The 17653-nt window shown below is 48.3% G+C and overlaps 1 protein-coding gene across 1 annotated transcript in view; it reads left to right on the top strand.

The window, feature by feature from the left end:
- The window catches only part of sycp2 (synaptonemal complex protein 2), a 1164109-nt gene extending 1157234 nt beyond the window's left edge, over nt 1-6875 (top strand). Inside the window, exon 42 of the mRNA XM_070894856.1 lies at nt 6777-6875. Within this exon, the coding sequence (XP_070750957.1) occupies nt 6777-6875 (99 nt within the window). The remainder of the gene's footprint in view (nt 1-6776) is intronic.
- The last annotated feature ends 10778 nt before the right edge of the window (nt 6876-17653 follow it).

Below are 17653 nucleotides of genomic sequence, written 5' to 3' on the forward strand. Positions count from 1 at the left end.
CTGGCTATCGCTTTCATCATCACAATGCCTGGTTGAAGGTGTCTCTGCCCTTCTTGGGGACCACTATCCGATTGCCCCACAGAAGGCAGTCTGCCTGTACAGACATTTCATCTTTGCGCCGCTGGTACGGCTTTATCGCTTCCTGCATTTCCACTGGGACACTGGACCAGCTCCCATGAAGCACACAATTTTTAACTAGGGACGATAAGGGGTCCTGGCTCGTCCAGGTTCTAATCTGTCGGGCGGTAACAGGTGATGGTTCACTCTCAAATGCTTCCACAACCATGACTAAATCTGCCCCCGTGGTGAGCAATGGCAGCCTATTGAGAGCATCGGCACAGTTTTCTGTGCCTGGCCTGTGGCGGATGGCGTAGTTGTATGCGGACAACGTGAGCGCCCATCTCTGGATGCGGGCCGATGCATTAGTATTTATCCCCTTACTCTCGGAAAACAGGGATATAAGTGGCTTATGGTCAGTTTCCAATTCAAATTTTAGCTCAAACAGGTATTGATGCATTTTCTTTACCCCATAGACACACGCTAACGCTTCTTTTTCAATCATGTTGTAGGCTCTCTCAGCCTTGGACATACTTCTGGATGCATAACCAACGGGTTGCAGTTTCCCAAAATCATTAGCTTGTTGCAATACACACCCGACGCCGTACGACGACGCATCCACATGCTAATACCAAATGCTTACATGGATCATACCAACACAAGCAATTTGTTTGAGCATAACAATTTTCTCGCTTTTACAAAGGCATTTTCTTGGCTTTTGCCCCATACCCATTCGTCCCCTTTACGCAGTAAAGTGTGCAGTGATTCTAATGGTGTGCTGAGATCCGGTAAGAAGTTACCAAAGTAGTTCAGGAGTCCTAGAAACGACCGCAGTTCCGTCACGTTCTGTGGCCTCGGTGCGTTCTCGATAGGCCTGATGTCATCTACCGCGATCCTCCTCCCCAGGAACTCCACTTCAGGTGCCAGGAAAACGCACTTTGAGCGTTTTAACCTGAGCCCCACACGGTTGAGTCGACTAAGAACCTCCTGCAGGATCTGCAGATGCTCGACTGTGTCCCGACCTGTAACCAAGATGTTGTCCTGGAAGACCACCATGCGCGGGACCAACTTCAGTAAGCTTTCCATGTTTCTCTGGAAAATTGCCGCAGCTGATCGAATTCCAAACGAACATCTGTTATAAATGAAGAGATCTTTGTGTGTGTTGATGCAGGTGAGGCCCTTCGATGATTCCTCCAGCTCCTGCGTCATGTAGGCTGAGGTCAAGTCCAGCTTCGTGAATGTCTTTCTTCCCACCAGCGTTGCAAAGGGGTCGTCAGCCTTTGGTAGTAGGTATTGGTCCAGCAGGGAGAAACGATTGATAGTTATTTTGTAATCACCACAGATTCTGACAGTGCCGTCTCCCTTCAGGACTGGAAAGATCAGGCTGGCCCACTCGTTGAATTCGATCTGTGAAATGATGCCCTCTCTTTGCAGCCGGTCTAGCTCGATCTCTACCCTTTCTCTCATCATGGCGAATGATACTTAAAGGGTTGACAGTGGATAGGCAATGGCAAACATTTAAAGATCACATGGATGAACTTCAACAATTGTACATTCCCATCTGGAATAAAAATAAAACGGGGCTCAATCGTGGCTAACAAAGGAAATTAAGGATAGTGTTAAATCCAAGGAAGAGGCATATAAATTGGCAGAAAAAGCAGCAAAACTGAGGACTGGGAGAAATTTAGAATTCAGCAGAGGAGGACAAAGGGTTTAATTAGGAGGGGGAAAATAGAGTATGAGAGGAAGCTTGCCAGGGAACATAAAAACTGTCTGCAAAAGCTTCTATTGATATGTGAAGAGAAAAAGATAAGTGAAGACAAACGTAGATCCCTTGCAGTCAGATTCAGGTAAATTTATAATGGGGAACAAAGAAATGGCAGTTGAACAAATACTTTGGTTCTGTCTTGAAGACAGAAATAACCTTCCGGAAATACTAGGGGACCGAGGGTCGAATGAGAAGGAGGAACTGAAGGATATCCTTATTAGGCAGAAAATTGTGTTAGGGAAATTGATACGATTGAAGGCCGATAAATCCCCGGGGCCTGATAGTCTGTATCTCAGAGTACTTAAGGAAGTGGCCCTAGAAATAGTGGATGCATTGGTGATCATTTTCCAACAGCCTATCGACTCTGGATCAGTTCCTATGGACTGGAGGGTAGCTAATGTAACACCACCTTTTAAAAAAGGAGGGAGAGAGAAAACGGGTAATTATAGACCGGTTAGCCTGACATCAGTAGTGGGGAAAATGTTGAATCCATTATTAAAGATGAACTAACAGCACATTTGGAAAGCAGTGACAGGATCAGTCCAAGTCAGCATGGATTTATGAAAGGGAAATCATGCTTAACAAATCTTCTGGAATTTTTTGAGGATGTAACTAGTAGAGTGGACAAGGGAGAACCAGTGGATGCGGCGTATTTGGACTTTCAAAAAGCTTTTGACAAGGTCCCACACAAGAGATTGATGTGCAAAATCAAAGCACATGGTATTTGGTGTTAATGTACTGGTGTGGATAGAGAACTGGTTGGCAGACAGGAAGCAGAGAGTCGGGATAAACGGGTCCTTTTCAGAATGGTAGGCAGTGACTAGTGGGGTGCTGCAGGGCTCAGTGCTGGGACCACAGTTATTTACAATATACATTAATGATTTGGATGAAGAAATTGAGTGTAATATCTCCAAGTTTGCAGATGACACTAAACTGGGTGGCGGTGTGAGCTGTGAGGAGGACGCTCGGAGGCTACAGGGTGACTTGGCCAGGTTAAGTGAGTGGGCAAATGCATGGCAGATGCAGTATAATGTAGATAAATGCGAGGTTATCCACTTTGAGGGCAAAAACACAAAAGCAGAATATTATCTGAATGGTGGCAGATTAGGAAAAGGGGAGGTGCAACGAGACCTGGGTACATCTGTCATTGAAAGCTGGCATGCAAGTACAGCAGGCGGTGAAGAAGGCAAATGGTATGTTGGCCTTCATAGCTAAGGGATTTGAGTATAGGAGCAGGGAGGTCTTACTGCAGTTGTACAGGGCCTTGGTGAGGCCTCACCTGGAATTTTGTGTTCAGTTTTGGTCTCCTAATCTGAGGAAGGACATTTTTGCTATTGAGGGAATGCAGCGAAGGTTCACCAGACTGATTCCCGGGATGGCTGCACTGACATATGAGGAGAGACTGGATCGACTGGGCCTTTATTCACTGGAGTTTAGAAGGATGAGAGGAGATCTCATAGAAACATATAAAATTCTGATGGGACTGGACAGGTTAGATGCAGGAATAATGTTCCCGATGTTGGGGAAGTCCAGAACCAGGGGACACAGTCTAAGGATAAGGGGTAAGCCATTTAGGACTGAGATGAGGAGAAACTTCTTCACTCAGAGAGTTGTTAGCCTGTGGAATTCCCTACCGCAGAGAGTTGTTGATGCCAGTTCATTGGATATATTCAAGCGGGAGTTAGATATGGCCCTTATGGCTAAAGGGATCAAGGGGTATGGAGAGAAAGCGGGAAAGGGGTACTGAGGTGAATGATCAGCCATGAACTCATTGAATGGTGGTGCAGACTCGAAGGGCCGAATGGCTTACTCCTGCACCTATTATCTATGTTTCTATGTTTCATTTACGGTACTGCTCTCACCTTGTGATGAATGGGTCGCGCCCCAGGAATTAGGTAGATCTGCACTTTTGCTCCTTGGAATTTCCCGATGCCTGGTTCGAACAGTGAAAGCTACTTGTTTAAAACCTGGGCACACGAAGTGTTGTCAGCAGAAGAGAGCGCTCGGACGTAGTCGCAGAATCAGCATATCTTTCCTAGCCATCTCCTGCCAAGCAGCGTGGGACCATTGCCCGGTACCACCCAGAGTGGTAGCTCGTAGGAGATCTTTACAGTAGCACTGCTGATGACGGGGATCAGGTCCTTTGTGCAAGTCCTTAGTTTTGTGCGAATGGTAGTGAAGACTGCCCTTGAAGCCTTGCTGCACCACAGTTGCTCGTGCCCGTGTCCAGCTCCCTTGACACCGGGAGTCCATTTAGTTCAACATTCAGCCTTATCGGGGGACACTTTGTGGTAAATGTGTGCAACCCATCTACCTCTGCCTCCTCGGTCTGAGGCTCTGGTTCATCGTGATCTGCCCTGGATCTGTCCTCTGCAACATGGTGGTTTGCAGGATTAATAGGATTTGCAGCTCGCCTACACATATGTTGGAGGTGTCCCATTGTTCCAGAGCCCTTGCAAACGTATCCTTTGAAGCAGCATGAATGGAATCGATGATCACCCCCGCAGCGTCAACAAGGTGTTGATGGCCTTGAATTCATCACCCTTGATGGTGGACTCTGAGGCATTTGCGGATGTGCAGCTGCAGGCAAGTGGGGCCTGCCCTGTACATTGCGATTTGAAAATAAGATCACTTTGTTCACAATACTTGTCGCAGCATTCGTGTGCTGAAAGATTTGCTTAGTATTGTCACTGGTGGCAATGAACACCTGGGCTATCACTATGGCCTTACTCAAGATTGGGGTCTCTACAGTCAAAAGTTTGCGAAGTCTCATTTCGTGGCCAATGCCAAGCACGAAAAAGTCTCTGAGCATATGCTCCAATGTCCTTCAAATTCGCAATGTCCTGCAAGGCGTGTTAGCTCGGCGACATAACTTGCCACTTCCTGGCCTTCAGACCTCTTGTAGGTGTAGAACTGGTACCTCGCCATCAGAATGCTTTCCTTCGGGTCAAATTCTCCCAGAACAGTGTGCACAAATCATCGTACGAACTCTTTGTGGGTTTCGCTGGAGCAAGCAGATTTATCATGAGGCCATACGTTGGTGCCCCGCAGGCGGTGAGGATAATCGCCCTTCATTTGGCAGCATTCGCTTCTCTTTCCAGCTCGTTGGCCACGAAGTATTGGTCGAGTCGCTCCACAAAGATTTCCCAATCATCTCCCTCCGAGAATTTCTCCAGGATGCCCACTGTTCTCTGCATCTCGTGTTCATTATCCGTATCTCGTCGCCAGTTGTTATGTATGAAGAAAGAGTCTGACTGGATACTGTGAGCTCAACGTAAAGTGTGACCTTAGTCTTTTATTGCAGGTCTCCAGATTGCCTCTCCAACTTGTGACGCCTTCTTAAGTACCTGTGCTCCCAAGTGGTTATCCCTTGGGACTCCAGTGGATGAGCCCTTTGGTGGCTGTGCAGGGTATATACAAGTTTACATATATAACAGAAACATAGAAATTTACAGCGCAGAAGGAGGCTATTTCGGCCCATTGTGTCCGCGCCGGCCGACAATGAGCCACACGGCCCTCGGTCAGCAGCCCTGAAGATTACATATAAACCTATGAACAATGATGGAAAGACAAAGAGCATCTGGATCAACCAGTCTGCCCCATTCAACTGTGACACGCCTTGCACCAATACATTCTAAACTCCACCCCAACCGAAGCCATGTGATGTCCTGGGAGAGGCAAAAACCAGATAAAAACCCAGGCAATTGGGGGGGGGAGATCTATTCAGTCTCCTCTGCGCCCTTTTCAAGGCCTTGACATCCTTCCTAAAGTGTGGTGCCTAGAATTGGCTGAATCAGCTGAGACCTCAGTGATTTATAAAGGTTTACCATCATTTCCTTGCTTTTGTACTTTATGCCTCTGTTTATAAAGCCAAGGATCCCTTATGCTTTTTAACAGTCTTCTCAACTTGTTCTGCCACCTTCAAAGATTTGTGTACATACACTCCCAGGCCTCTCTGTTCCTGTACTCCTTTAACATTGTACCATTTACTTTATATTGCCTCTCCTTCTTCCTTCCAAAATGCATCACTTCACACTTCTCTGCATTAAATGTGATCTGCCTTGTGTCTGCCCATTTCACCAGTCTGTCTGTGACCTCCTGAAGTCTGTTACCATCCTTCGTTTCCAAGCTTTGTGCTATTTGCTGATAGTGAAATTATGCCCTGTACACCCAAGTCCAGATCATTGATCTATAGAAAACGCAGACATTGCAATTATAAACTAATGAAACACAAATTAATGTTATGTGAAGAGATAACACCTTGGAGTTCAGAGAGCACACTGCCACCCAATGTAATATATATTAACTAGGTGGAGGAGGTGCATCCGGGAGGGCGCTGAGCACCTCGAGTCTCATCGCCAAGAGCATGCAGAAAACAAGCGCAGGCAGTGGAAGGAGCGTGCAGCAAACCAGTCCCACCCACTCTTTCCTTCAACCACTGTCTGTCCCACCTGTGACAAACTGTGGTTCCCGTATTGGACTGTTCAGTTACCTAAGAACTCACTTTTAGATTTCGAGGGACTGCCTATGATGATGATGATATTAACTCAGTGAAGAATCATTCCTGATTCATCAGGGGGCAGGTGCATATGGCCTTGTATAGGAATCGAAATAGCAAATCAACACATAAACTGAAACTGGATGCAACAGGAACCTTTTGAGCAAAATTATGTTCTGATGGGATCTTAGCAAGTATTTTATTTTTTTTAGTTTAATGACTGGGTTTATTATGAGGCACGTGAGGGAAAACAATTAGAGCAGGGAATGAGAAGTTAGCCAAGGATAAAGTACATTGAGAAAATGGGGTCACTGTGCCCATGGTATCTGTCTGTGATTGGCATAAAATAACGTGTGAATTTCAAATTGGGATGTTAAGATAGACATCGATAAAATTGGTCGGCATTTACCATGAATGTTGGACAATAATTCAACTTCTGGTATTTTTCCATAGATGCACTTGATGAGGAAAGACATGAAAACAATCCAAGACAGGCTTCTGAAAGAAATGGCAAGTACACAGTTGTATGTGAATATCTTGTGTACCATATGACCACAACGTGCAGTATGATACCATCGATGCTAATTCAGCACTTGCAGTCTGATGCTACTATATTTCCAAGTAATATTTAATCCAGATGTAACCTGTTTACTAAAATAGAATTAGGTCTGATTAGTAAGTGTCTGATTTGAGTAAAATGAGCAAAACTATTTTCTCCATGAAGTAATTATGCAATACTTTACTGTTCTTACACTGAGTCTAAATTCCAAGATTATTGATGCCCTTAATATGTTTATGAGTTCAGAAAATGTCTTGCATGATTTCAGTGTTTGATTGTCCTGATCAGTGCAGCAGTAAAGGTAGGAGAGAGGATGGCTTTACAGGAGATTATCCTTTAAGAACATAAGAAATGGGAGCAGGAGTCGGCCATTAGGCCCTTAAAGCCTGCTCCGCCATTCAATAAGATCATGGCTGATCTACCTAAACTCCACCTTCTGCACTATCCCCATATATCTTGATTCCCTAAGTACCCAAAAATCTATCGATCTCTGACTTGAATATACTCAATGACTGAGCATCCACAACCCTCCGATGCAGAGAATTCCAAAAACTAAAGAAATTTCTCCTCATCTCAGTCCTAAATGGCCGACCCTTTATTCTGAGACGGTGACCCCTGATTCTAGACTCCCCAGCCAGGGGAAACATTCTCCCTTCAACTACCCTGTGAAGCCCTGTAATAATTTTGTTTGTTTCAATGAGATCACCTCTCCTTCTAAACTTGAGAAAATATAGGCCTAGTCTACTCAATCTCTCATTGCGGGACTGGAGCTGCGGGTAGATTCACTTTGGAGCATGCACGATGCTGAGAATGACGTAAATAGCAAGTTTAATGAGTTGGTCTCACCACAGGTAAAGGGTACACAGCCAGATAGTAAATGGGTGACCAGCAGGAAGAGCAGTATAAGGAAGTTAGTGCAGGGGTCCCCTGCAGTCATCCCCCTGCAAAACAGATACACCGCTTTGGGTACTGTTGAGGGGGATGACTCATCATGGGGGAGCAGCAGCAGCCAAGTTCATGGCACCATGGGTGGGCAGGAAAAAGAGTGGGAGAGCTATAGTGATTGGGGATTCGATTGTAAGGGGAATAGATAGGCGTTTCTGCGGCCGCAACCGAGACTCCAGGATGGTATGTTGCCTCCCTGGTGCAAGGGTCAACGATGTTTGGAGCGGGTGCAAGACATTCTGAAAAGGGAGGGTGAACAGCCAGTTGTCGTGGTGCACATTGGTACCAACGATATAGGTAAAAAACGGGATGAGGTCCTACGAGTCGAATTTAGGGAGCTAGGAGCTAAATTAAAAAGTAGGACCTCAAAGGTAGTAATCTCAGGATTGCTACCAGTGCTACATGCTAGTCAGAGTAGGAATCACAGGATAGCTCAGATGAATCCGTGGCTTGAGGAGTGGTGCAGAAGGGAGGGATTCAAATTGCTGGGACATTGGAACCGGTTCTGGGGGAGGTGGGACCAGTACAAACCGGACGGTCTGCACCTGGGCAGGACCGGAACCAATGTCCGAGGGGAAGTGTTTGCTGGTGCTGTTGGGGAGGAGTTAAACTAACATGGCAGAGGGATGGGAACCTATGCAGGGAGACAGAGGGAAACAAAATGGAGGCAGAAGCAAAAGATATAAAGGAGAATAGTAAAAGTGGAGGGCAGAGAAACCCAAGGCAAAAAACAAAAAGGGCCACATAACAGAAAAATTCTAAAGGGGCAAAGTGTGTTAAAAAGACAAGGCTGAAGGCTCTGTGCCTCAATGCGAGGAATATTCGGAATTATGTGGACGAATTAACTGCGCAGACAGCAGTTAATGGATATGATGTAATTGGCGTCACGGAGACTGGCTCCAGGGTGACCAAGGCTGGGAACTCAACATCCAGGGGTATTCAGCATTTAGGGAGGATAGACAGAAAGGAAAAGGAGGCGGGGTGGCATTGCTAGTTAAAGAGGAAATTAATGCAATAGTAAGGAGGGACATTAGCCTGGATGATGTGGAATCTGTATGGGTGGAGCTGCGGAATTCCAAAGGGCAGAAAACGGTAGTGGGAGTTGTGTACAGACCACCAAACAGTAGTAGTGAGGTTGGGGACAGCATCAAACAAGAAATAAGGGATGTGTGCAATAAAGGTACAGCAGTTATCATGGGCAGCTTTAATCTACATATTGATTGGGCTAACCAAACTGGTAGCAATGCAGTGGAGGAGGATTTCCTGGAGTGTATAAGGGATGGCTTTCTAGACCAATATGTCGAGGAACCAACTAGAGAGCTGGCCATCCTAGACTGGGTGATGCGTAATGAGAAGGGACTAATTAGCAATCTTGCTGTGCGAGGTCCCTCGGGGAAGAGTGACCATAACGTGGTAGAATTCTTTATTAAGATGGAGTGTGTCACAGTTAATTCGGAAACTAAGTCCTGAACTTAATAAAGGTAACTTCGACAGTATGAGGCGTGAATTGGCTAGAATAGACAGGCAAAGGATACTTAAAGGGTTGAAGGTGGATAAGCAATGGCAAACATTTAAAGATCACATGGATGAACTTCAGCAATTGTACACCCCTGTCTGGAGTAAAAATAAAACGGGGAAGGTGGCTCAACCATGGCTAACAAAGGAAATTAAGGATAGTGTTAAAGCCAAGGAAGAGGCATATAAATTGGCTAGAAAATGCAACAAACCTGAGGACTGGGAGAAATTTAGAATTCAACAGAGGCTTTAACTAAGAGGGGGAAAATAGAGTACGAGAGGAAGTTTGCAGGGAACATAAAAACTGACTGCAAAAGCTTCTATAAATATGTGAAGAGAAAAAGATTAGTGAAGACAAATGTAGGTCTCTTGCAGTCGGATTCAGGTGAATTTATAATGGGAACCAAGAAATGGCAGACCAATTGAACAAATATTCAGTTCTATCTTCACGAAGGAAGACACAAATGATCTTCCGAATGTACTAGGGGACAGTGGGTTGAGTGAGAAGGAGGAACTGAAGGATATCCTTATTAGGCGGGAAATTGTGTTCGGGAAATTGATGCGATTGAAGGCCTGATAGTCTGCATCCCAGAGTACTTAAGGAAGTGGCCCTCGAAATAGTGGATGCATTGGTGATCATTTTCCAACAGTCTATCGACTCTGGATCAGTTCCTATGGACTGGAGGGTAGCTAATGTAACCCCACTTTTTAAAAAAGGAGGGAGAGAGAAAACGGGTAATTATAGACCGGTTAGCCTGACATCAGTAGTGGGGAAAATGTTGGAATCAATCATTAAGGATAATTAGCAGTGCATTTGGAAAGCAGTGACAGGATTGGACCAAGTCAGCATGGATTATGAAAGGGAAATCATGCTTGACAAATCTTCTGGAATTTTTTGAGGATATAACTAGTAGAGTAGACAAGGGAGAACCAGTGGATGTGGTGTATTTGGACTTTCAAAAGGCTTTTGACAAGGTCCCACACAAGAGATTGGTGTGCAAGATCAAAGCACATGGTATTGGGGGTAATGTACTGACGTGGATAGAGAACTGGTTGGCAGACAGGAAGCAGAGAGTCGGGATAAACAGGTCCTTTTCAGAATGGCAGGCAGTGACCCGTGGAGTGCCGCAGGGCTCAGTGCTGGAACGCCAGCTCTTTACAATATACATTTACGATTTAGATGAAGGAATTGAGTGTAATATCTCCAAGTTTGCGGATAACACTAACCTGTGCGGCGGTGTGAGCTGTGAGGAGGGCGCTAAGAGGCAGGAGAGTGACTTGGACAGGTTAGGTGAGTGGGCAAATGCATGGCAGATGCAGTATAATGTGGATAAATATGAGGTTATCCATTTTTGGGGCAAAAACACAAAAGCAGAATGTTATCTGAATGGCGGCAGATTAGGCAAAGGGGAGGTGCAACGAGACCTGGGTGTCATGGTTCATCAGTCACTGAAAGTGGGCATGCAGGTACAACAGGCGGTGAAGAAGGCAAATGGTATGTTGGCCTTCATAGCTAGGGGATTTGAGTATAGGAGCAGGGAGGTCTTACTGCAGTTGTACAGGGCCTTGGTGAGGCCACACCTTGAATATTGTGTATAGTTTTTGTGCTCTAATCTGAGGAAGGACATTCTTGCTATTGAAGGAGTGCCGCGAAGGTTCACCAGACTGATTCCAGGGATGGCTGGACTGTCATGTGAGGAGAGATTGGATCAACTGGGCCTTTATTCACTGGAGTTTAGAAGGATGAGAAGAGCTCTCATAGAAACGTATAAGATTCTGACGGGACTTGACAGATTAGATGCGGGAAGAATGTTCCTGATGTTGGGGAAGTGCAGAACCAGGGGACATAGTCTTAGGATAAGGGGTAGACCATTTAGGACTGAGATGAGGAGAAACTTCTTCACTCTGAGAGTTGTTAACATGTGGAATTCCCTGCCGCAGAGAGTTGTTGATGCCAGTTCATTGGATATATTCAAGAGGGAGTTAGATATGGCCCTTACCGCTAAGGGGATCTAGGGATATAGAGAGAAAGCAGGAAAGGGGTACTGAGGGAATGATCAGCCATGATCTTATTGAATGGCGGTGCAGGCTCGAAGGGCCAAATAGCCTACTCCTGCATCTATTTTCTATGTTTCTTCTCAGAGGACAGTCCCCCCATCCCAGGAATCAGTCTGGTGAAACTTCGTTGCACTCCCTCTATGGCAAGTAAATCCTTCCTTAGGCAAGGAGACCAAAACTGTACCCAATACTCCTGGTGCCGTCTCACCAGGGTCCTATATAATTGCATTTAGACATCTGGGGACCGAAGTTCAGTAATGTTGTGTTCCTAACACAGATGAGACTGCACACAGGGAGGTTAAAGTAACAGTGACCTCAGTCTTTATTAAGACACTCCAGAGTGAGGAACAGGCCTAAGGGGCCGGCTTATCTGCAGTGCTCCCAAGGGATGCTGGGATCCCTTGGGATTTCAGGGGATGCGCTCCCTGGTGGCGGAACATGGGAGTGCATGCTTTACAGATACACAACATCACTGCGCTCTCCAAAGTCAAAGTAAAAACTATTTACAAGGTGAGGCGGTCGGGAGTCTTTCTTTCCCTGGTGGACTGCCTCGGTACAAAAGTCTGTTTTGGTGTGTTGGCTTGCCCTCGCTGGGCTGGCGTGTTGTTGGCCCTGCAGGGCTGCTGGGTGAGCCTGGCCTTGCTGGGCTGTTCGGCGTGATGGGTTTGATTTCCTGGTCCGGGGTGGTGTCGTTGATCCTTTGGGTGTGTGTTGTGGGCTTGAAAAAGGTGGTGTCTGCTGTGGGTTGTTCAGGGCAGTCTGTGAACCGCAGCCTCGTTTGGTTCAGGTGCTTTCTGCAAATTTGTCCATTGTCTAGTTTGACTACAAACACCCTACACCCTTCTTTAGCTATCACCGTGCCCGCGATCCACTTGGGACCATGTCCATAGTTTAGCAGATACACAGGGTCATTCAGATCAATTTCCCGTGACACAGTGTCGCGACCATCATTTACATTTTGTTGCTGCCACCTGCTCTCCACCTGATCATGCAGGTTGGGGTGAACCAGCGAGAGTTTGGTTTTAAGTGTCCTTTTCATGAGTAGCTCAGCCGGAGGCATCCCTGTGAGCGAGTGGAGTCTCGTGCGGTAGCTGAGCAGTACTCAGGCAGGCGGGTTTGGAGTGAGCCTTCTGTGACTCGTCTGAGGCTCTGTTTGATTGTTTGTACTGCCCGCTCTGCCTGCCCATTGGAGGCTGGTTTACACGGGGCCGAGGTAACATGTTTGATCCCATTGCGGGTCATGAATTCTTTAAATTCGGCACTGGTGAAACATGGCCCGTTGTCACTGACCAGTATGTCAGGCAGGCCGTGGGTGGCAAACATGGCCCTCAGGCTTTCAATGGTGGCGGTGGCGGTGCTTCCGGACATTATTTCACATTCAATCCATTTTGAAAAAGCATCCAACACCACCAGGAACATTTTACCGAGAAACGGCATGGTCGACATGGATCCTCGACCATGGTCTAGAGGGCCAGGTCCACAAACATAGTGGTGCCTCTCTGAGCGCGTTGCTCAACTGAGCACACACGCTGCATTTCCGTACACAGGACTTTAAGTCAGCGTCGATACCGGGCCACCACACGTGGGATCTGGCTATCGTTTCATCGTTATTATACCCGGGTGTGTGCTGTGGAGATCCGAGATGAACGTCTCCCTGCTCTTTTTGGGTAGCACTACGCGGTTACCTCACAACAGGCAGTCTGCCTGAATGGACAGCTCATCCTTTCGCCGTTGGAACGGCTTGATTAGCTCTTGCATTTCAACGGGGATGCTGGCCCAGCTCCCATGCAGTACACAGTTTTTTACTAGGGACAGCAGAGGATCTTGGCTGGTCCAAGTCCTAATCTGGTGGCCCATGATAGGTGATTTATTATTTTGAAACGCTTCCAACACCATCAACAAGCCTGCGGGCTGCGCCACCATCAACAAGTTTTCAGGCTGCGCCATTTCCACATCCGTGGTGTGTAATGGTAGCCGACTGAGAACATCCGCACAGTTCTCGGTGCCTGGCCTTTGGCGGATGGTATCGTTATACGCTGATAGCGCAAGTGCCCACCTTTGTATGCGGGCTGAGGCATTGGTATTGAGGGGCTTGTGATCGGTTCCCAGCTCAAATTTGAGGCCAAACAGGTACTGATGCATTTTCTTTACCCCGAACACACACGCTAATGCCTCTTTCTCAATCATGCTGCAGACCCTCTCGGCCTTAAACAAGCTCCTGGAGGCATAGGCGACAGGTTACAACTTCCCCACAACGTTAGCTTGTTGTAATACACACGCGACTCCGTACGACGATGCATCACATGCTAGCACAAGTCTTTTACACGGGTTATACAATACAAGCAGCTTGTTGGAGCATAAAATATTTCTGGCTTTCTCAAAAGCAATTACTTGGTTTTTTCCCCATACCCAGTTCTCACCTTGGCGCAATAACACATATAGGGGCTCTAATAGGGTGCTTAACCCCGGTAGGAAGTTACCAAAATAGTTGAGGAGTCCCAGGAATGACCGCAGCTCCATGACGATCTGTGGTCTGGGCACGTTCCTGATGGCCTCTGACTTGGTGTCTGTGGGCCGAATGCCGTCCGCCGTGATCTTTTTCCCCAAGCACTCCACTTCTGTTGCCATGAAGACGCATTTCGACCTCCTCAGTCGCAGCCCTGCGCGATCCAGTCACTGGAGGACCTCCTCCAGGTTTTGTAGGTGCTCGGCGGTGTCCCGACCCGTGACCAATATGTCGTCCTGAAAAACCACCGTGCGTGGTACGGACTTGAGTAGGCTCTCCATGTTTCTCTGGAAGATCGCTGCAACCAACCGAATTCCAAACGGGCATCTGTTGTAGATTAACAGCCCCTTGTACGTGTTGATGCAGGTGAGGCCCTTCGAAGACTCCTCCAGCTCCTGCGTCATATAGGCCAAAGTCAGGTCGAGCTTGGTGAACGTCTTGCCTCCAGCCAGCGTCGCAAATAGGTCGTCTGCCTTAGACAGCGGGTATTGGTCCTGTAGCGAGAAACGATTAATAGTTACTTTATAATCGCCGCAAATCCTGATCGTGCCATCACTTTTGAGTACTGGAACAATCGGGCTGGCCCACTCGCTGAATTCCACTGGGGAGATGATGCCCCCGCGTTGCAGCCTGTCCAGGTCGATTTTCACTCTCTCCCTCATCATGTGAGGTACCGCTCGCACCTTGTGGTGAATGGGTCGTGCCTCTGGGACCAAGTGGATCCGCACCTTCGCCCCGGAAAAGTTTCCAATGCCTGGCTCAAAAAGGGAAGGAAATTTGTTAAGAACCTGGGTACATGAGGCCTCATCGACATGTGATAGCGCTCGGATGTCATCCCAGTTCCAGCGCATTTTGCCTAGCCAGCTCCTTCCAAGCAGTGTGGGGCCATCACCCGGGACAATCCAGAGTGGCAGTTCGTGCACCGTGCCCTCGTAGGTGACCTTGACCATGGCGCTGCCCAGGACAGTGATGAGCTCTTTGGTGTATGTTCTCAGTTACATGTGGAAGGGGCCCAGGGCTGGTTTGAGTGACTTGTTGCACCACAGTCTCTCAAACATCTTTTTACTCATGATGGATTGGCTAGCGCCAGTGTACAGTTCCATGGCTACGGGTAAGCCATTCAATTTTATGTTTAGCACTATAGGTAGACATTTCATCGAAAATGTGTGCACCCCGTGTACTTTAGCATCTGCCTCCTCCATCTGAGGCTCAAAATTTGCTCTGATCTACCAAGGACCGATCTTCCTCTGTGACGTGGTGGTTAGCAGGTTTTGCAGAGCTTGCAGCTTGTCTGCAAGCTGGTTGGAGGTGCCGCATTGTTCCACAGCTCTTGAAAACATACCCTTTGCAGCGGCATGAATAGGCTGAATGAAAGCCTCCACAATGCCAACAAGGTGTGAATTGCCTTGCATTCATCCTTTGTTGCGAACTCTGAGTCATCTGGGTCACCTGAGGCCTGCTGGCAGTTGCAGACTCGTGGTTTCTGCCCTGTACATTTCTGCTCGCAAACACAGTTCCAGTTAATTTATGAACATTGCTAGCACTTGTGTGCTGGGAGATTTGTTTTGTGTTATGACTGGTGGACATAAATGCCTGTGCCATCGCAATGGCCTTACTGAGGGTCGGTGGCTCTACAGTCAAAAGTTTTCGTAGGATGGTCTCGTAGCCAATGCCCAGTACAAAAAAGTCTCTGAGCATCTGCTCCAGGTAGCCATCAAACTCACATTGTCCTGCAAGTCGCCTTAGCTCAGCGACGTAGCTCGCCACTTCCTGACCTTCAGATCACTGCCATGTGTAGAACCGATACCTCGCCATCAGCACGCTCTCCCTCGGGTTAAGATGCTCCCGAACCAGTGTACACAGCTCCTCATACGACTTATCTGTGGGTTTCACCGGAGCCAGAAGATTCTTCATGAGGCTGTAGGTCGGTGCCCCGCAGACCGTGAGGAGGACCGCTCTCCTTTTTGCAGCGCTTCCTTCTCCGTCCAGCTCGTTGGCTACAAAGTACTGGTCTAGCCGTTCGACATCGGCTTCCCAGTCCTCACCCTCTGAGAACTTCTCCAGGATGCCCACAGTTTGCTACATCTTTGCGTTGGATTCATATACTCATCGCCAGTTATTGTGTTCCTAACACAGATGAGACTGCACACAGGGAGGTTAAATTAACAGTGACCTCAGTCTTTAATAAGACACTCCAGAGTGAGGAACAGGCCTTAGGTGCCAGCTTATATACAGTGCTCCCAAGAGATGTTGGGATCCCTTGGGACTTCTGGGGATGCGCTCCCTGGTGGCAGAATATGGGAGTGCATGCTCTACAGATACACAACAAGTAAGGCTGTTTAGGGGCAGTATCCGAGGTGCAGCTGGACTTCCAGCGCCCGGCGCGGAAGTCCCACCCCGGCAGTGAAATTGGAATTACCGCCCCCGAGAGGCAGTGGAGTGCAATGTCAGGCACTCCACTTCCTCCTTGAGGCGGCAGCGTGGTGGGAAGGACGGGAATTTTCCAGCAGCGCAGGCAGGAGTACAGAGCTCGATACCGCCCTGCGGAGGGTCCATTAAAGGGGTGGGCACACTGCGAGCTCTGCAAGTGGGACCAGGGAGCGGGGTGCCGTGACCCCAGCGCCACTCCACTTCTACGCCGGGTTGCAACCTGGCGGTCCAGAGCCCGCAAAATATTCAACCAAAGGCCAGGCATTTTTTTTGAAGTCAGCAATTTAAACAAAATAGCAGCACTTCCCCTTTAACTTCCGCCCGTGAGCTGAGTGCGGCCCACGCAGCGACCTCACTGGGCACTACGCAGTCTCCGCTCCGGGGTCATCATCGCCGGCACAACAGCCTGGGCGATAGTGGCGGGAGCAGGGTGCTGCCTTCGTTGTGCCACCGTTAACTCCCGTGCAATTTCATGGGAGGCTGTAGCGGTCCCGGGCGAGAAATCGTCTGCGCCCTGTGAACCCCTCCCCCAGGGGCGCTAACGGCAGGCGCAAGTGTTGCGAATTTCTTCCCCCCGTTACTCTTATACTCAAGGGGGAAGAAATTGCCCCACCCCCCCATTTGGGGTGCAGAATTTGAATTACATGAACAGAAAATGCCTGAAATCTCAGCAGGTCAGGCAGCATCTGTGGAGAGAAAAATTAATTTTCCAGCATTTTCTGTTTTTATTCCAGATTCCAGCATCCGCAGTATTTTGCTTTTGAATTATATAAATATTTAGCGTCCGGCGAGATGGGCCGCTAAATGTCGCTGAAGTGGGGTCTTTGTCTAAAAAAAATTCGTGAGGCAGTATCGGGGGCGTGGTTCCGCTCTGAGGGGCGGTATTGGGGACACTGTTCCCCTCCGCGGGGCGGTATTGTGGCATGATTCCCCTCGGCGGGGCGGTATCGGGAGTGTGATTCCCCTCCGCGGGGCGGTATCAGGAGTGTGATTCCCCTCGGCGGGGCGGTATCAGGAGTGTGATTCCCCTCGGCGGGGCGGTATCAGGAGTGTGATTCCCCTCGGCGGGGCGGTATCAGGAGTGTGATTCCCCTCGGCGGGGCGGTATCGGGAGTGTGATTCCCCTCTGCGGGGCGGTATTGGGAGCATGGTTCCCCTCCGCGGGGCGGTATCGGGAGTGTGATTCCCTTCAGCGGGGTGGTACTGGGAGCACGGTTCCTCTCCGCGGGGCGGTATCAGGAGTGTGATTCCCCTCCGCGGGGCGGTATCGGGAGTGTGATTCCCCTCCGCGGGGCGGTATCAGGAGTGTGATTCCCC

The sequence above is a fragment of the Pristiophorus japonicus genome, chromosome 12 (assembly GCF_044704955.1).
Source record: "Pristiophorus japonicus isolate sPriJap1 chromosome 12, sPriJap1.hap1, whole genome shotgun sequence".
NCBI lineage: Eukaryota > Metazoa > Chordata > Chondrichthyes > Pristiophoridae > Pristiophorus > Pristiophorus japonicus.